The 13,902-nt window shown below is 34.0% G+C and overlaps 2 protein-coding genes and 1 long non-coding RNA gene across 6 annotated transcripts in view; all 3 read left to right on the top strand.

Annotated features, from left to right (window-relative positions):
* Positions 1-13,902, top strand: part of LOC132034144 (dephospho-CoA kinase) — a 103,155-nt gene that overhangs the window by 26,063 nt on the left and 63,190 nt on the right. The window lies entirely within an intron of this gene.
* On the top strand, positions 2,578-13,014 carry LOC132034139 (chromatin structure-remodeling complex protein BSH). Of its 4 annotated transcripts, none has more exons than XM_059424401.1 (11): positions 2,578-2,735; positions 3,427-3,495; positions 3,604-3,692; positions 4,544-4,638; positions 8,052-8,123; positions 8,307-8,354; positions 8,462-8,545; positions 11,875-11,913; positions 12,241-12,323; positions 12,437-12,499; positions 12,650-13,014. In XM_059424401.1, the coding sequence occupies exons 2-11, from the start codon at positions 3,443-3,445 to the stop codon at positions 12,747-12,749; spliced, it is 726 nt and encodes a 241-aa protein (XP_059280384.1). In that variant the 5' UTR covers positions 2,578-2,735; positions 3,427-3,442; the 3' UTR covers positions 12,750-13,014. The 4 variants fall into 4 exon arrangements, with proteins under 4 accessions (XP_059280384.1, XP_059280388.1, XP_059280385.1 ...); XM_059424402.1 differs by having other exon boundaries at positions 2,590-2,735; positions 3,410-3,495; XM_059424403.1 differs by lacking the exon at positions 2,578-2,735 and adding an exon at positions 2,796-2,862.
* LOC132034140 (uncharacterized) lies at positions 8,552-11,625 on the top strand. The gene is made up of 2 exons (XR_009408957.1): positions 8,552-10,145; positions 10,176-11,625. It is a non-coding gene; the product is annotated as an uncharacterized LOC132034140 (long non-coding RNA).

Below are 13,902 nucleotides of genomic sequence, written 5' to 3'. Positions count from 1 at the left end.
CCTCCTTTTAATATAAGCTCATGTGGAATATATGAATCTTTTTAATTAATTATATAACATTATTTTTATTGATTCACATGTAATTAAGACTCAAATTTATTCGCAATCCAACCCATTTAACCAAATTTATTTTCAAAAGACCCAACACTTCCTGTAGTCAACCATTAGGCTAAATTACACTAAATACCCCTATAAGTATATTATTGTAGTCAAACATTTACACATCCCATAACATATTAAGCTTTTCTGCAAAAGTTATTGTTCCCATCTTGATAAAAAACGTGATTTTATATATCTTTCTAAAAAATGTTTTTTAAATTCAGGTGTGAACAATAACTTTTGCAAAAACGTTTAAATCTTGTTTGGGCAAGCTTTTAAAATCAACTTATTTGAAAAGTGTTTTTTTTTCTTCCTATTTTTCAAGAAAATCACTTTTGACAACAACGATTATTTTGGCTCATTATTCTTTCAAAGTTTTTTGTTGTTGCATTTAACAAAGTTTTTTATAAAAAATATAAAAAAGTGAGATGTATATTTAATTATTAAATTTTCTATCGCACTATTTCCTTTATGTAATGCCTAGATCTATATTCAAAACAAAGTACTATTTGAAAAATGTAAAGATTTATGTCTTTTTATCAAAAGGGTAAATCCATATCTAAAGAAAATTAAAATACACTTTTTATCTTTGTCATTATTTATAAACTAGTTATGTGAGGCCCGTGCTAAGCCCGGGCCCAAACTCAAGATATAAAAGTAGATATTTTAACTAAAGAAATATAATTTGTGTTAGTACAAGTGTACAACAACAATAACCACCACCATATACCTATCTAAAGTCCCCACAAGTGGGTAGTTATATAAAGCAAAATTTTCATTCACTCCTTTAATATTTTAACTTCCATTTTGATGAAATTATTTAATTCAAATCAAATTCGGAACCGTAATTTAACATTATAACTTATGTATCCTAATTTTTATTCCAAGTTATTTAGTTCTAAATAAATAATCTATACATAGTTAATGAACTTTTAAGACAAATACATAATTTAACTTGTATTCAAGAAATAGGTAGATATCTCTTAATCGTGATTAGGAGTTTCGAACATGGATATGGAAAAAAATCTTTGGAGGAAGCGCTCCCTCCGAATAGGCGCGATGCAGTGCGAATTATCTGGATTAATTGGGCTCAAATGCGGATATCGAGCACCAATCAGAAAATCAAAGAACGTGAAAAATGAGGTAGGAGGTTCGATAGCTTTTGAAAAGTAGACTTTAAAACAAAAACAAAAAAAAATTGACTTAAATAAATAAGATTAGGACCTAAAAGTAATTAATTAAAAAGTTTTTAAAAAAATTTGAAAATTATTGTGAGGACTACAAAAGTTCCCGGTTCGATAAACTTTTTGAAAAGTAGACTTTAAAAACAAAAAACAAAAAAATTGACTTAAATAAATAAGATTAGGACATAAAAGTAATTAATTAAAAAGTTTTTAAAAAATTGAGAAATTATTGTGAGGACTACAAAAGTCCTCACATTTGCTCTTATATATATATACTAGTTATGTGAGGGGTGTTAAGCCGGGAATATAAACGGATATTTTAACTAAAGAAATATAATTTGTGTTAGTACGGTGGGGGATAACAACAACAACAACCATATACCCGATCAGTTATATCCCACAAGTAGGTAGTTATATAAAGAAAATTTTCATTCCACTCTTTAATATTTTAACTTCCATTTTGATGAAATTATTTAATTTAAAATCAAATTTGGAACCGAATTATTTATAACTTATGTATCCTAATTTTAAGTTATTTAATTCTAAATAAATAATCTATACATAGTTAATGAACTTTTAAGACAAATACATAATTTAACTTGTGCGATAAATAACGTAAAGCTAATGACTCTTAATTCAAACATTAGGGTTCAAACATGGATATGGAAAAAAATCTTTGGAGGGGAAGCGCGGATAACAATCCGCGATGCGGTGCGAATTATCATGGATTAATTGAGCTCTACCTATCGAGCACCAATCGTAAAATCAAAGAACGTGAAAAATGAGGTAGGAGGTTCGATAGCTTTTGAAAAGTATGATTTAAAAACAAAAACAAAAAATTGACGTAAATAAATAAGATTTGTTTTGGGAAAATAATTAATTAAAAAATTTTAAAAAAATTTGAAAATTATTGTAAGGAGACTACAAAAGTGCGAAATTTTAGCGCGATGTAGGCTTTTGAAAAGTGCTTTAGCGGAGTTAAAAACAAAAAATAAAAAAATTGACTTAAATAAATAAAATTAGAACATAAAAGTAATTAATGAAAAAGTTTTTAAAAATTTGGGAAATTATTGTGAGGACTACAAAAGTCCTACATTCCCTCTTATATATAATAGTAAAATATATATAATAATAGTAATGTGTAAATGTTTGACTACAATAATCCACGTATTGGGGTATTGTAATTTATACTAATTTTTTAAAAATAATGACGCTACATATTAATTAGGGTAATAATATAACTAAAATAATCATGAGATGTGTATAAGTGTTTTTGGGCCAAAGCTTATAAGTTTTGATCTATTTTTTTTGCAAGCGAGCAAGCAAATTGTATATTTGTGAAATTACCCTTTTTTTCAAACGGAAAAGCCAAATTCCTTACTAGCCAAACCTGATCTTTCTTTTATCCGGCAACGCCCTCGGCTATTTCCTTCTCGCGACATCGACTTGCAGGTAACCTTCTATATCCAGATTTTTATACTCAGTTAAAAAAAGAAGCCCTAAATATTAGTATAGTGGCAAAATAGCAACTGTGAATTAGGTGACAACTTTTCGTGTTTGCTGTCCCTGCATAAATATGGTAAAAAAAAAAAAAAAAAAGCCTTTACTCTTCTTAATTGCTCATTGTGATCTTAACAAGTTGCATTCCCATTTGCTAAACAATAACAAATAAGGCTCAATCCTAAGCAAGTTGGAGTCGGCTATATCAATCCTCAATGTCCATGTTGCAATTACATATATAAGCGCCCGTTTGGCCATGGATAATTTATACTTCTACCGGAATTCTTTTCTGTAATCATGTTTGGACACAGAATTATCACAAAAATTCAACATTTTTCCAAGTTATATTCATGTCCAAACACAACTCCAATTTCCAAATACCATTTTTTCAACTTTTTTCCGGTTACTACTTTTTTTCCCTTCAAATTTCACTTCTTGTTATGTCCAAACGCAGCAACATACTACCCAGTGTAATCCGCACAAGTGGGATTTGGGGAGGGTAGAGTGTAGGTAGACCTTATGTCCAAACGCCCAGTCGGTTTATTTTTCAAAACACACATAAAGCTGTGTCTACCTACGGTAGTTATATTGCAATTGGTGTGTGGAAGAACATTTTAGCCAGATAGATTGTTTTTGTTTTCAGATAAAAAGAAGCATTGATGAAACCACATTCGGCATGGGGCTCACTGAAGAACCCGGTGAAGTTCAAGATGTAACAGCCTTGTTCATCTTTCTCTTTCTTTCATTTTTATACAAATATGTGATGGTATAAGAAATGATTTGTTCCTAATGTTTAACCAAAAATATATGCATATTACAGTCCAACATCTGAGAATCTTGTTCCTATCCGTCTGGACATCGAAATTGATGGTCAAAGATTTAGGGATGCTTTTAGTTGGAACCCAAATGGTAAGATTTTATTTTCTTATTTTGCTTGGTTTTAACCTCCATAGAAACGATGGTACAGCAATATGCAAACAATTTCATGCTTTTGCGTTGGACCCTAGTTAGTAGATAACTGTTTTCTTGCACCCATATTTGATGCTTTTAATTAGTATTGGCTGCCAATAAAAGTTCAAATCTTTTATTCTAAATGCTGAATGCTACCACAGCTAACCTTTACCGTCAAAAAGAAAATTATAGTTACTCATTACAATGATCAAGAATCATTAATTAGTTCCAGGCAAGGTAAGGGATACAAAACTAGCGAAATTTATATTTGGTTTTGTATCTGGGAGGCGCTACAACATTGAATGTACGTCTAAGCTACTAAAGATAAGTTCTTATGGAAGGCAATATCTTGAAAATAGCAGGCAAACAACAGAATTTCGGTGCATAGCTTTTCTATTTTAGACACTACCGAACTATTTCCAGGTGACTTTATAGTGCTCCGAAGACTTTAAAGGAAAAATTGGCACACTAAGGTCCTTTATAAGGGATTCGATGGTGTGATCAGGATTGGATATAGTCGTCGTAGTAGGACGCCTGATCCCTTCAATATAGCTTTGCTGAGTGCTCTCTTGAAAAGCAGAGAGTAATTATAAAGCTTATGTTCTGGCAAAAGATTGCTTGAAACCTCTGCGAACTCTGAGTTTTGATAGTGTTTGTACTATGCCTTTTCCCATGTTCATATACAAAGCCATATATACTGTCTATTTGGCGAATGGTTCTGCTGATCACTTTTAAAGAGGGAAAAATTGGAGTTTACTTAATGCATCTTGAACTGAGCTGTTGTCCCTCTTTGAACTTCTTAATTACAGATCCCGACTCAGAGGTGGTGGTGTTTGCGAAGAGAACTGTGAAGGATTTGAAACTTCCTCCTGCTTTTATCACTCAGATTGCTCAATCCATTCAAGTAATTTATAAGAAGTCTTAATCAGACCATGCATGCACAATTTCATCATAGTTTTTCCTGCTTAATCGGATAATTTGCAATTGATTGATTTTTTTTTTTTTTTTTTTTTTTTTTTTGGGTTTTTTTTTTTTTGGGGGGGGGGGGATACTTTTCTCCTCGCCGGTTCAAATCAACCAGCCTTATTAAAAGTTCCGTGGCCCGATATTTTGACTTTATTTGAGATCACTGATAATGTCTGTTCTGGAATGCTTTTCTTTTTGTCTTAGAATTTTATTTATACATGCTGAACTCAAAATTTTCTCTCCTGTCCCTACGTGCCCAAATTTGGACAATCTTCTGTATTGACAAGGAATTTCTAGTCCAAACAACGTCATCACCTTCCAAAGAGATTCTCTCGCATTGAAAAAACTGGAGGTGATTCTTCCTATTTGCCTAAGCTTTGGTGGCAGAGTACCTGGTACCTGTGTTGGGGTGGGGTAGCAGGTACCGATGGAATAGTCGAGGTGTGCGCAAACTGGCCTCGATACCAGTGTCATTAAAAAAAAAAAAAAAAAAAAAGATGATCTTGCATACCTGGCATCCTTAACTAAATCTAAGTCCATTTCAGTGTATACATTGCATCTTGAACCTTGAAAGTTGTGAAATTGACCTACTGCCTTTATTGCTAGACATGAAAGGAAACTGACTTTTAGTGATGACTTCCGTGAGGGTTAACATGTTACGTTTCCGGGAAGTCGATATCATTCTCCTGGGAACCAGCATATACAGATTTATCATTGGTTGTCAAACTGGTGCGATTTGTTAATTGACCACATGCCTGCAAGTTCAGGGAGCATAAAAGCATGGAGAAAGTCAAACTACTCCTCCATAATAGTGAGACATTTGTGTTACTTCAGAGTCATACGGATGAAACATTTATTTTTTAATTCTTTGTTTTTCCTTTTAGAGGCAGGACATTTTATTCCTCCTTTTGAGACATTTGGGAGTTGCTTTAGGAGAAGCTAGCTTGCTTTGATTTAAAAGAGAATCGGGAATATCTCCAGATATTGAGATCATGATGCATGCGTGTCTGGGACAGGCTGATAATTTTAGATGGATCAATGGTATTGGCTTAATCCTAAACAAAATTGATGAAAGTGATTGAGAGCTTATCAAATCCTGCTTCACAACAGGCCAAGCATTTTTGGTAAAAAGGCGGATTGAAATTGCCATAACTGTTGGGACAAGAAAAGAAAATAAATGAAAAGATAGTGTAGAATCCTCTAGATGTCATATTGGCCTTCTTTTGTGTAAATATTTGGTTTGGGAAGGGGGTTTGGTTTGTTTGTTCTAAGATTGGACAAACTGTGTCAAAGCACTTTGTGAGAGAATGTTAGCTTTTGTCCTGTTTCTCTTTGGTTTGTTTAGTGTTTTTGGAAAGAAACTTTATCAAAAGCGAAAAGCGCAAAAAGCTCTAAGCATTTTAATGCAAAGCAAAATCAACTTCGCTTTAATGAAAAAAGCAATTGCAAAACTACAAATATATATATATATTAATCCAAGACAAATAATAATAAGCATGAATAACAAATATATGGACAAAAAAACTATAAAAATGTTACAATAAAGATTAATTTGAGTGTCATCTTTTCAAGAAGGCTCATTTGCAAGGAAAAGTATGTCTTAAAGCCTTAATGATGAAAAGAAAACATTTTCCGGAAAATGTTTTGAATTCGCTTTAGGGCATGTTTGACAACACTGAAAGAAACTTTACAAGTTTTAATCCTTGAAGCATTTTAATGCAGGCCATTCTTCGCTTTGCCAGCATTACTTGATTTATGTTTTGCTGATCATTGTCAGATGGTACAATTGTGATTAATTTGAGAACTATTAAAAAAACACTAAGGGTGTGTTCGGTGTGAAGGAAAACATTTTCCAACTTTCTCATGTTCGTTTGGTCAAAATTTTTGGAAAACATTTTCTTTAGGAAAACTAGTTCCTTAAAAATGGGAAAATGACTTCCCTAATCAAATTGGGGAAAACAAGTCCACGATTGAAGCCCCAACCACTTACACCCCCAACTCAACCCCCAACCACCAAACCCCAACAACTCCCATAACCCCACGCACCTCCCCCATCCACCACTCCCCACCCCACCACCACTACCCCCAACCCGCACGCCATACCCCCTCCCGAATTTTCTACTTCATATTTAATTTTACCTTTATAAAAAATTTATAAAAACGGAAAGTTTGCGTGGTTATATTTAGTGTGGGGGTGGTGGTGAGGGTGGGTTGTAGTTGTGGGGTGGATAAGAAAAAAATTCTTATTTTTTTTTAATAAAAGTAAAATAAAATGAAGTAGAAAATTTGGGAGGGGTGGGTGGTGGTGTGGTGTTGGGGTGGGTGAAGATGAAGTGTGTTGCAGGATTAGGTGGGGGGTGGGATTTGGTTGGGGGTTGGGTGGGGTGGGTGGTGGAGGTTGGGTAGTTGGTAGTGGGTGGTGGGGTGGGGTGGGGTGGGTGAGGGGGTTGGTGTGGTATGGGGTGGTGGGGTTGGTGGGGCATGGGTGAGATTTTCCGAAAAATGTTTTCTACCAACATGAGAAAATAAGTAAGAAATTCACTTATTTTCCACTACCCAACCGAACATGAGAAAATAAGTAAAAATTCACTTATTTTCCAAGAACACATTTTCCAGGAAAACATTTTCCTCCATACCGAACACACCCTAAATCATTAATTATTATGATATCATGTTTTAGTGATGAATGCTGTTGAAATGAAATTTGGTAAAAGACATTATGTACTGCCCATGTAATGCTCGTCTTTGCCAAGGCATGTGAGCTAATGTGGATGAAAACTGCATAGCTAATTGGTTGAGTAACTGACAACTGACTTCTGTATTAAAGGCCCAAAAGATTGTTTATAAGATGTAAACATTAGTCTTTAGAATATTACAGGACAGTATAATTTGGAGAAATGTCGATAGTTATTCTTCCATCGATGTAGAAGCTTTTGTCTAAACTCACCTGTGGCATAGCATGTAGGTCCTTTGGCTGATAAATATTATTTGACAACATTTTCCGTTAAATCCTTTGGCTATAAATTTCTAATTCTGGTTGTTTCTTGTTTACTGATAAAACAAAATCCCTTTATGTCTGCTGTTCCATAGCGGCCCTATTGTTCCGATGGAGAGAAGAACTTAGGATTAGCTTTTTGGGAAATTTCCAAACAAACAATTTCAACAAAATCTTTCAATTTCTTATTTTACTAATGTTCAACTCTATGTATTTTCTAGATAGAAACTGGTTATTGCTCTAATGTCTGTGGACCTCTGTTGCGAAATGATTGCTTAGGATACATCCTTTTTTTTTTTTTCCTGTTATTTCCTGCAACTAGTTTCTTATTGGCGTCTCTACTTCCAATTTTGTAGTCGCAATTGACAGAATTTCGGTCTTACGAAGGACAAGATATGCACACTGGCGAGAGAGTTGTTCCTATCAAGGTTTGGCGCAGTTGTTTTGGTTGATATTTATAACACTATGTTGAAAGATTATTCACCCCCAAAAAAAAATTACGATGCAAGAGACATATCTTACTGACTTTGGTGGTCACTACTTCTGTAGTTCATCATTAGAATTAGGTACTTGTATTTATCTATTTCCCTTTCTTTTCCGGGTTTATCCAGCTTGATCTCCGAGTAAATCACACAGTTATCAAGGACCATTTTTTCTGGGTAGGTTTAACTAAAAAGTTGGATGTCCCATTCATGATATATTCTGATTTTTACAACTATTCTGCCTCATTTGTTGCTAATACAAAGACAATAAAAAATAATTTCAGGACTTGAACAACTTTGAGAGTGATCCTGAAGAATTTGCAAGGACATTTTGTAAGGATATGGGAATTGAAGATCCAGAAGTTGGAGTAAGATCTATTTATTTCTTTACTGTTGGTTGAGAATAAAAATTGGTTTTCTGTTTCCATCCCATAAAATTCCCCTTTTCATTGCATATTCCTGTAATTTGATGGTCATCATCTTAAGATATAGTTTTATGTGATGGGGTTGATGAAGCTTAAGGGGGTGCCTTTCTACACTTCTTTGTGTCACCAAAAAATTAACCCTGTGCCCTATAGATTAGACTGTCAAATTCGGTGGTACTTCCTCATCTCTGATGCGATAATGAATATTTTGGGTTCAATATTTGCAACTTGTGCAGATAAAACTAAACTCCCTACTATTCTGTTACAATTAGGAGGTTCTTTCCGTAATTTGTAAATGGGGGAGGATTGGTGAAGGGGAATCATAAAATTAAAATGCCACTAGGTCTCATTCTTGAGTCATGAGGGAAATTTTAGCAAAATGCACAGTTCCTTAATCAAGAAATTGACCTAGTTTTCTTCAATGCTGGATTTATTTGACAAAAATTATCAAATAATTTCAACTTTCTTAGACCATTGACAGAGTTATGAGAATATGGATTTTGGTTACTTGGTTTTAGAGAAGAAAACAGTTATGTTTGCTGGAAATCTAATAAAGTATCAATTGTTCTTCCCTCTCGTTGTCGTCACAAACAAGAAGCGAGGCTAACAAAGATAGATTTTCTGCAATAATTAAGTAGAATATTGGAAGGTGTGAAAAGATTCAGAGATAGTCAGGCATCTACTCATTCACAGCAAGATAGCAAGACAGTGTTGGGAACTATTTTAGACTTGTTTGGTGTCAAGTGAGAAATGCCTCCCAGTGTTAAGAGCTTATGGAAGACATGGCAACATAAAAAAGGGGAAAAGGGTCAAATTTACCCTCCAAGTATGGTTTATAGATGGAATTTGCCCTCCGTTAGAGTTAGGGGTCAAATTTGCCCCTCCCGTTAACATACTTGTTAAAATTGCCCTTATTATGGATGGAAGTATGACTAGGACTCCTTATCAGTCCACATAGGCACCATGTGTGTAAATAAATTTATTTTTTCACTAAATCTTAGTGTAAAAACCATACCAATTAAATTTTGTCATGTATTTTATTTTTTTATAAAAAAGAATACAATATCTAATCTTCTTCTCCATCAAACCACCACTTCCCCTTCTTCTTCTCCGCTACTGTCATCACCGTCCACGGCCCTCTACCGTTGTCCATTGGCGCCGATTAATTTACTAAAAATAACCCATTACTTTCCAACCTTTTTACCCAAACCCATTACTTCTCCAAAATCTGAAGAGGTAAAAGGTTTGGGTAAAATCAAATTTATCAATCAAGCTTTGGCCCTTGATCAATTGCTACTGTCATTTCCCCTTCAAAATTTGTTTTTTTTGCATTCCACCATCAACCGTTTCAATGGATTTTCAATAATCAATAGCGGGTTAACTTTTGTATTTTCAATATTCTTGGAATTGATTTGAGAGTGAAAAAAATGAAGTTGGTTGGAAGAGAGATAGAGATGGAGAAGTAATGGGTTTGGGTTAAAAAGTTGGAAAGTAATGGTTTTTGTTTTAGTAAATTAATCGGCGGCGGTGGACGGCGATGAAAGTAGCGGAGAAGAAGAAGGGGAAGTGGTAGTTTGATGGAGAAGAAGATTAGGTATTGTATTTTTTTAATAAAAAAAAGAAAATACATGAAAAAATTTAATTGATATGGTATTTACACTAAGATTTAAAGGAAAAAACAAATTTATATACACACATGACGCCTATGTGGACTGATAAGGAGTCCTAGTCATACTTCCATCCATAATAAGGGCAATTTTAACTAGTATGTTAACGGAAGGGGCAAATTTGAAACTCTAATGGAGGGAAAATTTAATCTATAAACCATACTTGGAGGATGATTTGACCCTTTTCCCTAACAAAAAATGGCAAATAGTAAACAATACGTTTGGGGAACAATCCCTCTTTGAGCTTTATCATTTATGGACAATATGGCTGGAAAGCAATAGGGTATGCTTTGAAGGGAAAAAACAGCACATATCGAGGATTAAGAATCGACGTCTTTTAAGTTTGTGTTTTTGGTGTACAAGGAGTATTAAGGAAAATATGGAGCAATACATGGAATTCTTAGAAGAGATAGGAGATATGTCGCTTGACATGTTGGTGGTAGATGCCGTTTGTTTTGTCATGTGTACCATCTTGGTACCTGGTACCTTTTCTCAATCAAATCTTACCTTACCAAAAAATATTGGAAGGTAATGAATAATGTAGAAAAAAAAGGGTCTTTAACCTAAAAATATGGACAACATATTGGGCTTTGCTCAAAAGAGTAGTCTAGAGATCGTGTTCCACATAGGAAACAATTACTATTGTTTTGTTTGTACAACGTTCTTGTCTTGTAATTGCTATATTTCATCCTCTCTTTTACAGTCTCTTTTTGTTGTACTGGTCTTAAGAAAAGATTGCTTATTTTGACACAACTGTGATTAGCCGAGGTTGAGCGATTTGCCTCAACTTGCTTACTTTTGACATTTTGTCAGGGTTCAAGTTCAAATCACCCTATAATTGGAATTGGACGAACAAACAGATACAAGAAACCGCATTTATTACAATTAAAGTAGAGAGATATTGGGCTGTAATTTGAAATGGTAATTTCTTCTTAAAGGGTAATCATTCAGTAGGGATGGTAAAACCTCTAGATATTGTAGGCCTTTGTATTTGTGTGTTAAAAGATTTATATCTATGTTCATGTATTAGTAAACTCCTGGACATATAAGACTCTGTTTTGTTCTTTTTGTGCATTCGATTTTCCGCTTTTGAGCATCTGATTCGCTGCTATTCCGTATCGAATCTCATTAGAAAGTAGACCTTTTATCTCGTAGTAGCCTGCTCCTGTTCCCTTAAGAAACTTTCATTATTTGGTTAACCATAGAGAGGGATGGCAGAGTTTTTGTTTTTTCCGTGTTGTCAAAGAGTTGAACGATGGGTTTTTTAATGTTGTCAAAGATTTGAACAATGAAAATAGATGGCTAGTGTCTGATGCTTACTTAACTCGGTATTTAAATGAGATATTTTCCCAACTTCTTCCCATCAAGAGACGCTTTTTCCTGTACTTGTTGCTTCTTGGAAAGCACTAAATTTTAGTTTTGTGTTACTTTATCAGTTTTTACTTCTAGAAACAAATCACTGGTAGTTATTTTCTTTAGAACCCAAATTTTCACTCACATCCTAAACAATCTGTTGAGCTATGTGAGACTGTCATTTTCAGTATACTCTTTATTTGAATAACTGGCAATGCTTTCTTTATTGATAGTTGACTCTTTTCTTTGTAGCCTGCAATTGCCATATCAATTCGTGAACAACTTTATGAGGTAAGGATTTATCATTCTTCGATTGGCGTATATGACCTAGAGCCCGTTTGGATTGGCTTATAAGGTGCTGAAAACAGCTTAGTTTTCAACTTTTTTGAGTGTTTGGCTGGCCAGCTTATAAGCCATTTTGTGCTTAAAATAAGCCCAAAAAAATAATTGGGCCCTTTTGGCTTAGCTTATCTAAAGCAGCTTATAAGTTGCTTTTTTTAAGCCCATCCAAACAGGCTCCTAATTTGTCTACCTGGCTTTCAACTATGTGTATGTGCTCATAGTTGAAAGCCAGCCACTTCAAGCTCATTTGACTATTTTTGGCGTTTAACTTTTCAGATTGCAATTCAAAGTGTTGCATCCGCGAAAGAAAGCAGGGCAATTAAGAAAGGACGCAGAGGAACGGAACATCTCTCAGCCAAGTTAGTGTCATTGATCTCTGCTGATTATGTTAATCTTTGGTTAATCAAATTGCCAACCTGCCCTTACGTTATCCTCAGTACATCTCTTACCTCATAATTTATCTTTTTGACAGTAAAACAGGATTGCCTGCATTGGACCTGGTGAAGCTATTTGGCATTAGATCAAGTGTCGTCCGGTACCGCCCTTCCTTTTTCTTAGCATTCTTCCACTCAATAAAAAATGAAAGCGAAAAGGAAATCAATCCGAGGATTTTTTATATGTATTTCAATTCAATTGTACCTCATCAGCACGTCAGGTTTGAAATTCATTCATTTCAAATGTTCAGAAAAAGGAGGGACTGGGATGTATATGAGCCAATTGTCGATATCCTGTCAAATGAAGAGGTGGATGCCCTCGAGGCTAGAGAAGAGAGGATTGCTCGGTGATGCAGACAGTGTCCATTGGAATGGGTACTAGCAGTTTAAAGGGTAAATCGTTTTTAGTTTTAGAATGATGAAATGAAACTAATTCCTAGTCATAGTATAGCCAAAATCCCGTGTTATAGATAATGTTTAGATTTTTGCATTGATCTGCAGATCACAGTTACCTCTGTTTGTCAAAAGAATATGGAACAGCACTTCTGTTTCATGTGTTAATGTATCCTCTCTGCCTGAGAAACTAATGATTGCTAATTTGGTAGTTATTTCTCGACCTCTATGGATTTTGGGATTACAAAAGATGGAAACGGACTTGTTTATCACTAACTGCGTTAGGGCTGGGTCAGGTGCGTGTTAAAAGGAAAGTGTATTAGCCTGTTTGGCCAAACTTAAAAGTGTTATTTTTATCGGAAGTGTTTTTGCCAAAGATACTTTTGGAGAATAATGGTTTGTGTTTGGTTAATCAAATATGAAAAACACTTTTGTCAATAGTTTGCAGTAATTTGTGATTTCCAACCTTCTTATATCAATCCCAATAATTTTCAATAGTTTTATTCAACTCAAACTTACAAAAATTAATAGAAATGCTTCGTCTTCTTCAACAAGTTTTTCAAGCTCAACAAAATTTAATAATGGTACTTTTTTATAAAAAAAAAAAACTATCAATCCAAATTACTAGGAAAATACAACATAAACTGAGTAGTCAGTACAGCATTATCCATTCAATTCAGTCACAAATAAAATAATAGGTCTTCAATTCCTTCTCATTCTTTTTCAATTTTAATTGTGCGCTTATGATTTTATTGAAACAAGAAGAAGAGAAGCAGGAAGAAAGAGAAGAAGACAAGTATTTATATTTTTACTACTTTTCATAATGTGGATAAGAGAAAAGACGTCATTTGACATTTTTGGCGTTTAAAACTTTTCAGATTAGCAACTAAACTTAAGTTGTATTTATTTACCCCTTTAACAACTTTCAAGTTAATTAAATAACCCCCCTTAGCGGGTGACATATAAAAAAGTGTGATGACTTTCTCAAAAGCGCGTGGAATGAGGAAAAAAACACTAAAAATGATTCCTACATATGTCCTCTTCTAATTGGATGACAATTTATTATATTTAATTATACTTTTTTAATATTTTATTTTTCCTTTTTTTATTC

This window comes from Lycium ferocissimum, chromosome 10, assembly GCF_029784015.1.
Source record: "Lycium ferocissimum isolate CSIRO_LF1 chromosome 10, AGI_CSIRO_Lferr_CH_V1, whole genome shotgun sequence".
Taxonomy (NCBI): Eukaryota; Viridiplantae; Streptophyta; class Magnoliopsida; order Solanales; family Solanaceae; genus Lycium; species Lycium ferocissimum.
This window is presented reverse-complemented; position numbering and strand designations above follow the sequence as displayed.

Excerpts from the sequence above, each read along its gene's own strand:
- LOC132034139 (XM_059424401.1), top strand. The coding sequence starts at position 3,443 with ATGAAACCACATTCGGCATGGGGCTCACTGAAGAACCCGGTGAAGTTC. Across the intron at positions 8,355-8,461 it reads TCAAGGACCATTTTTTCTGG|GACTTGAACAACTTTGAGAG; the intron begins GTAGGTTTAACT and ends AAATAATTTCAG. Across the intron at positions 8,546-11,874 it reads TTGAAGATCCAGAAGTTGGA|CCTGCAATTGCCATATCAAT; the intron begins GTAAGATCTATT and ends TTTTCTTTGTAG.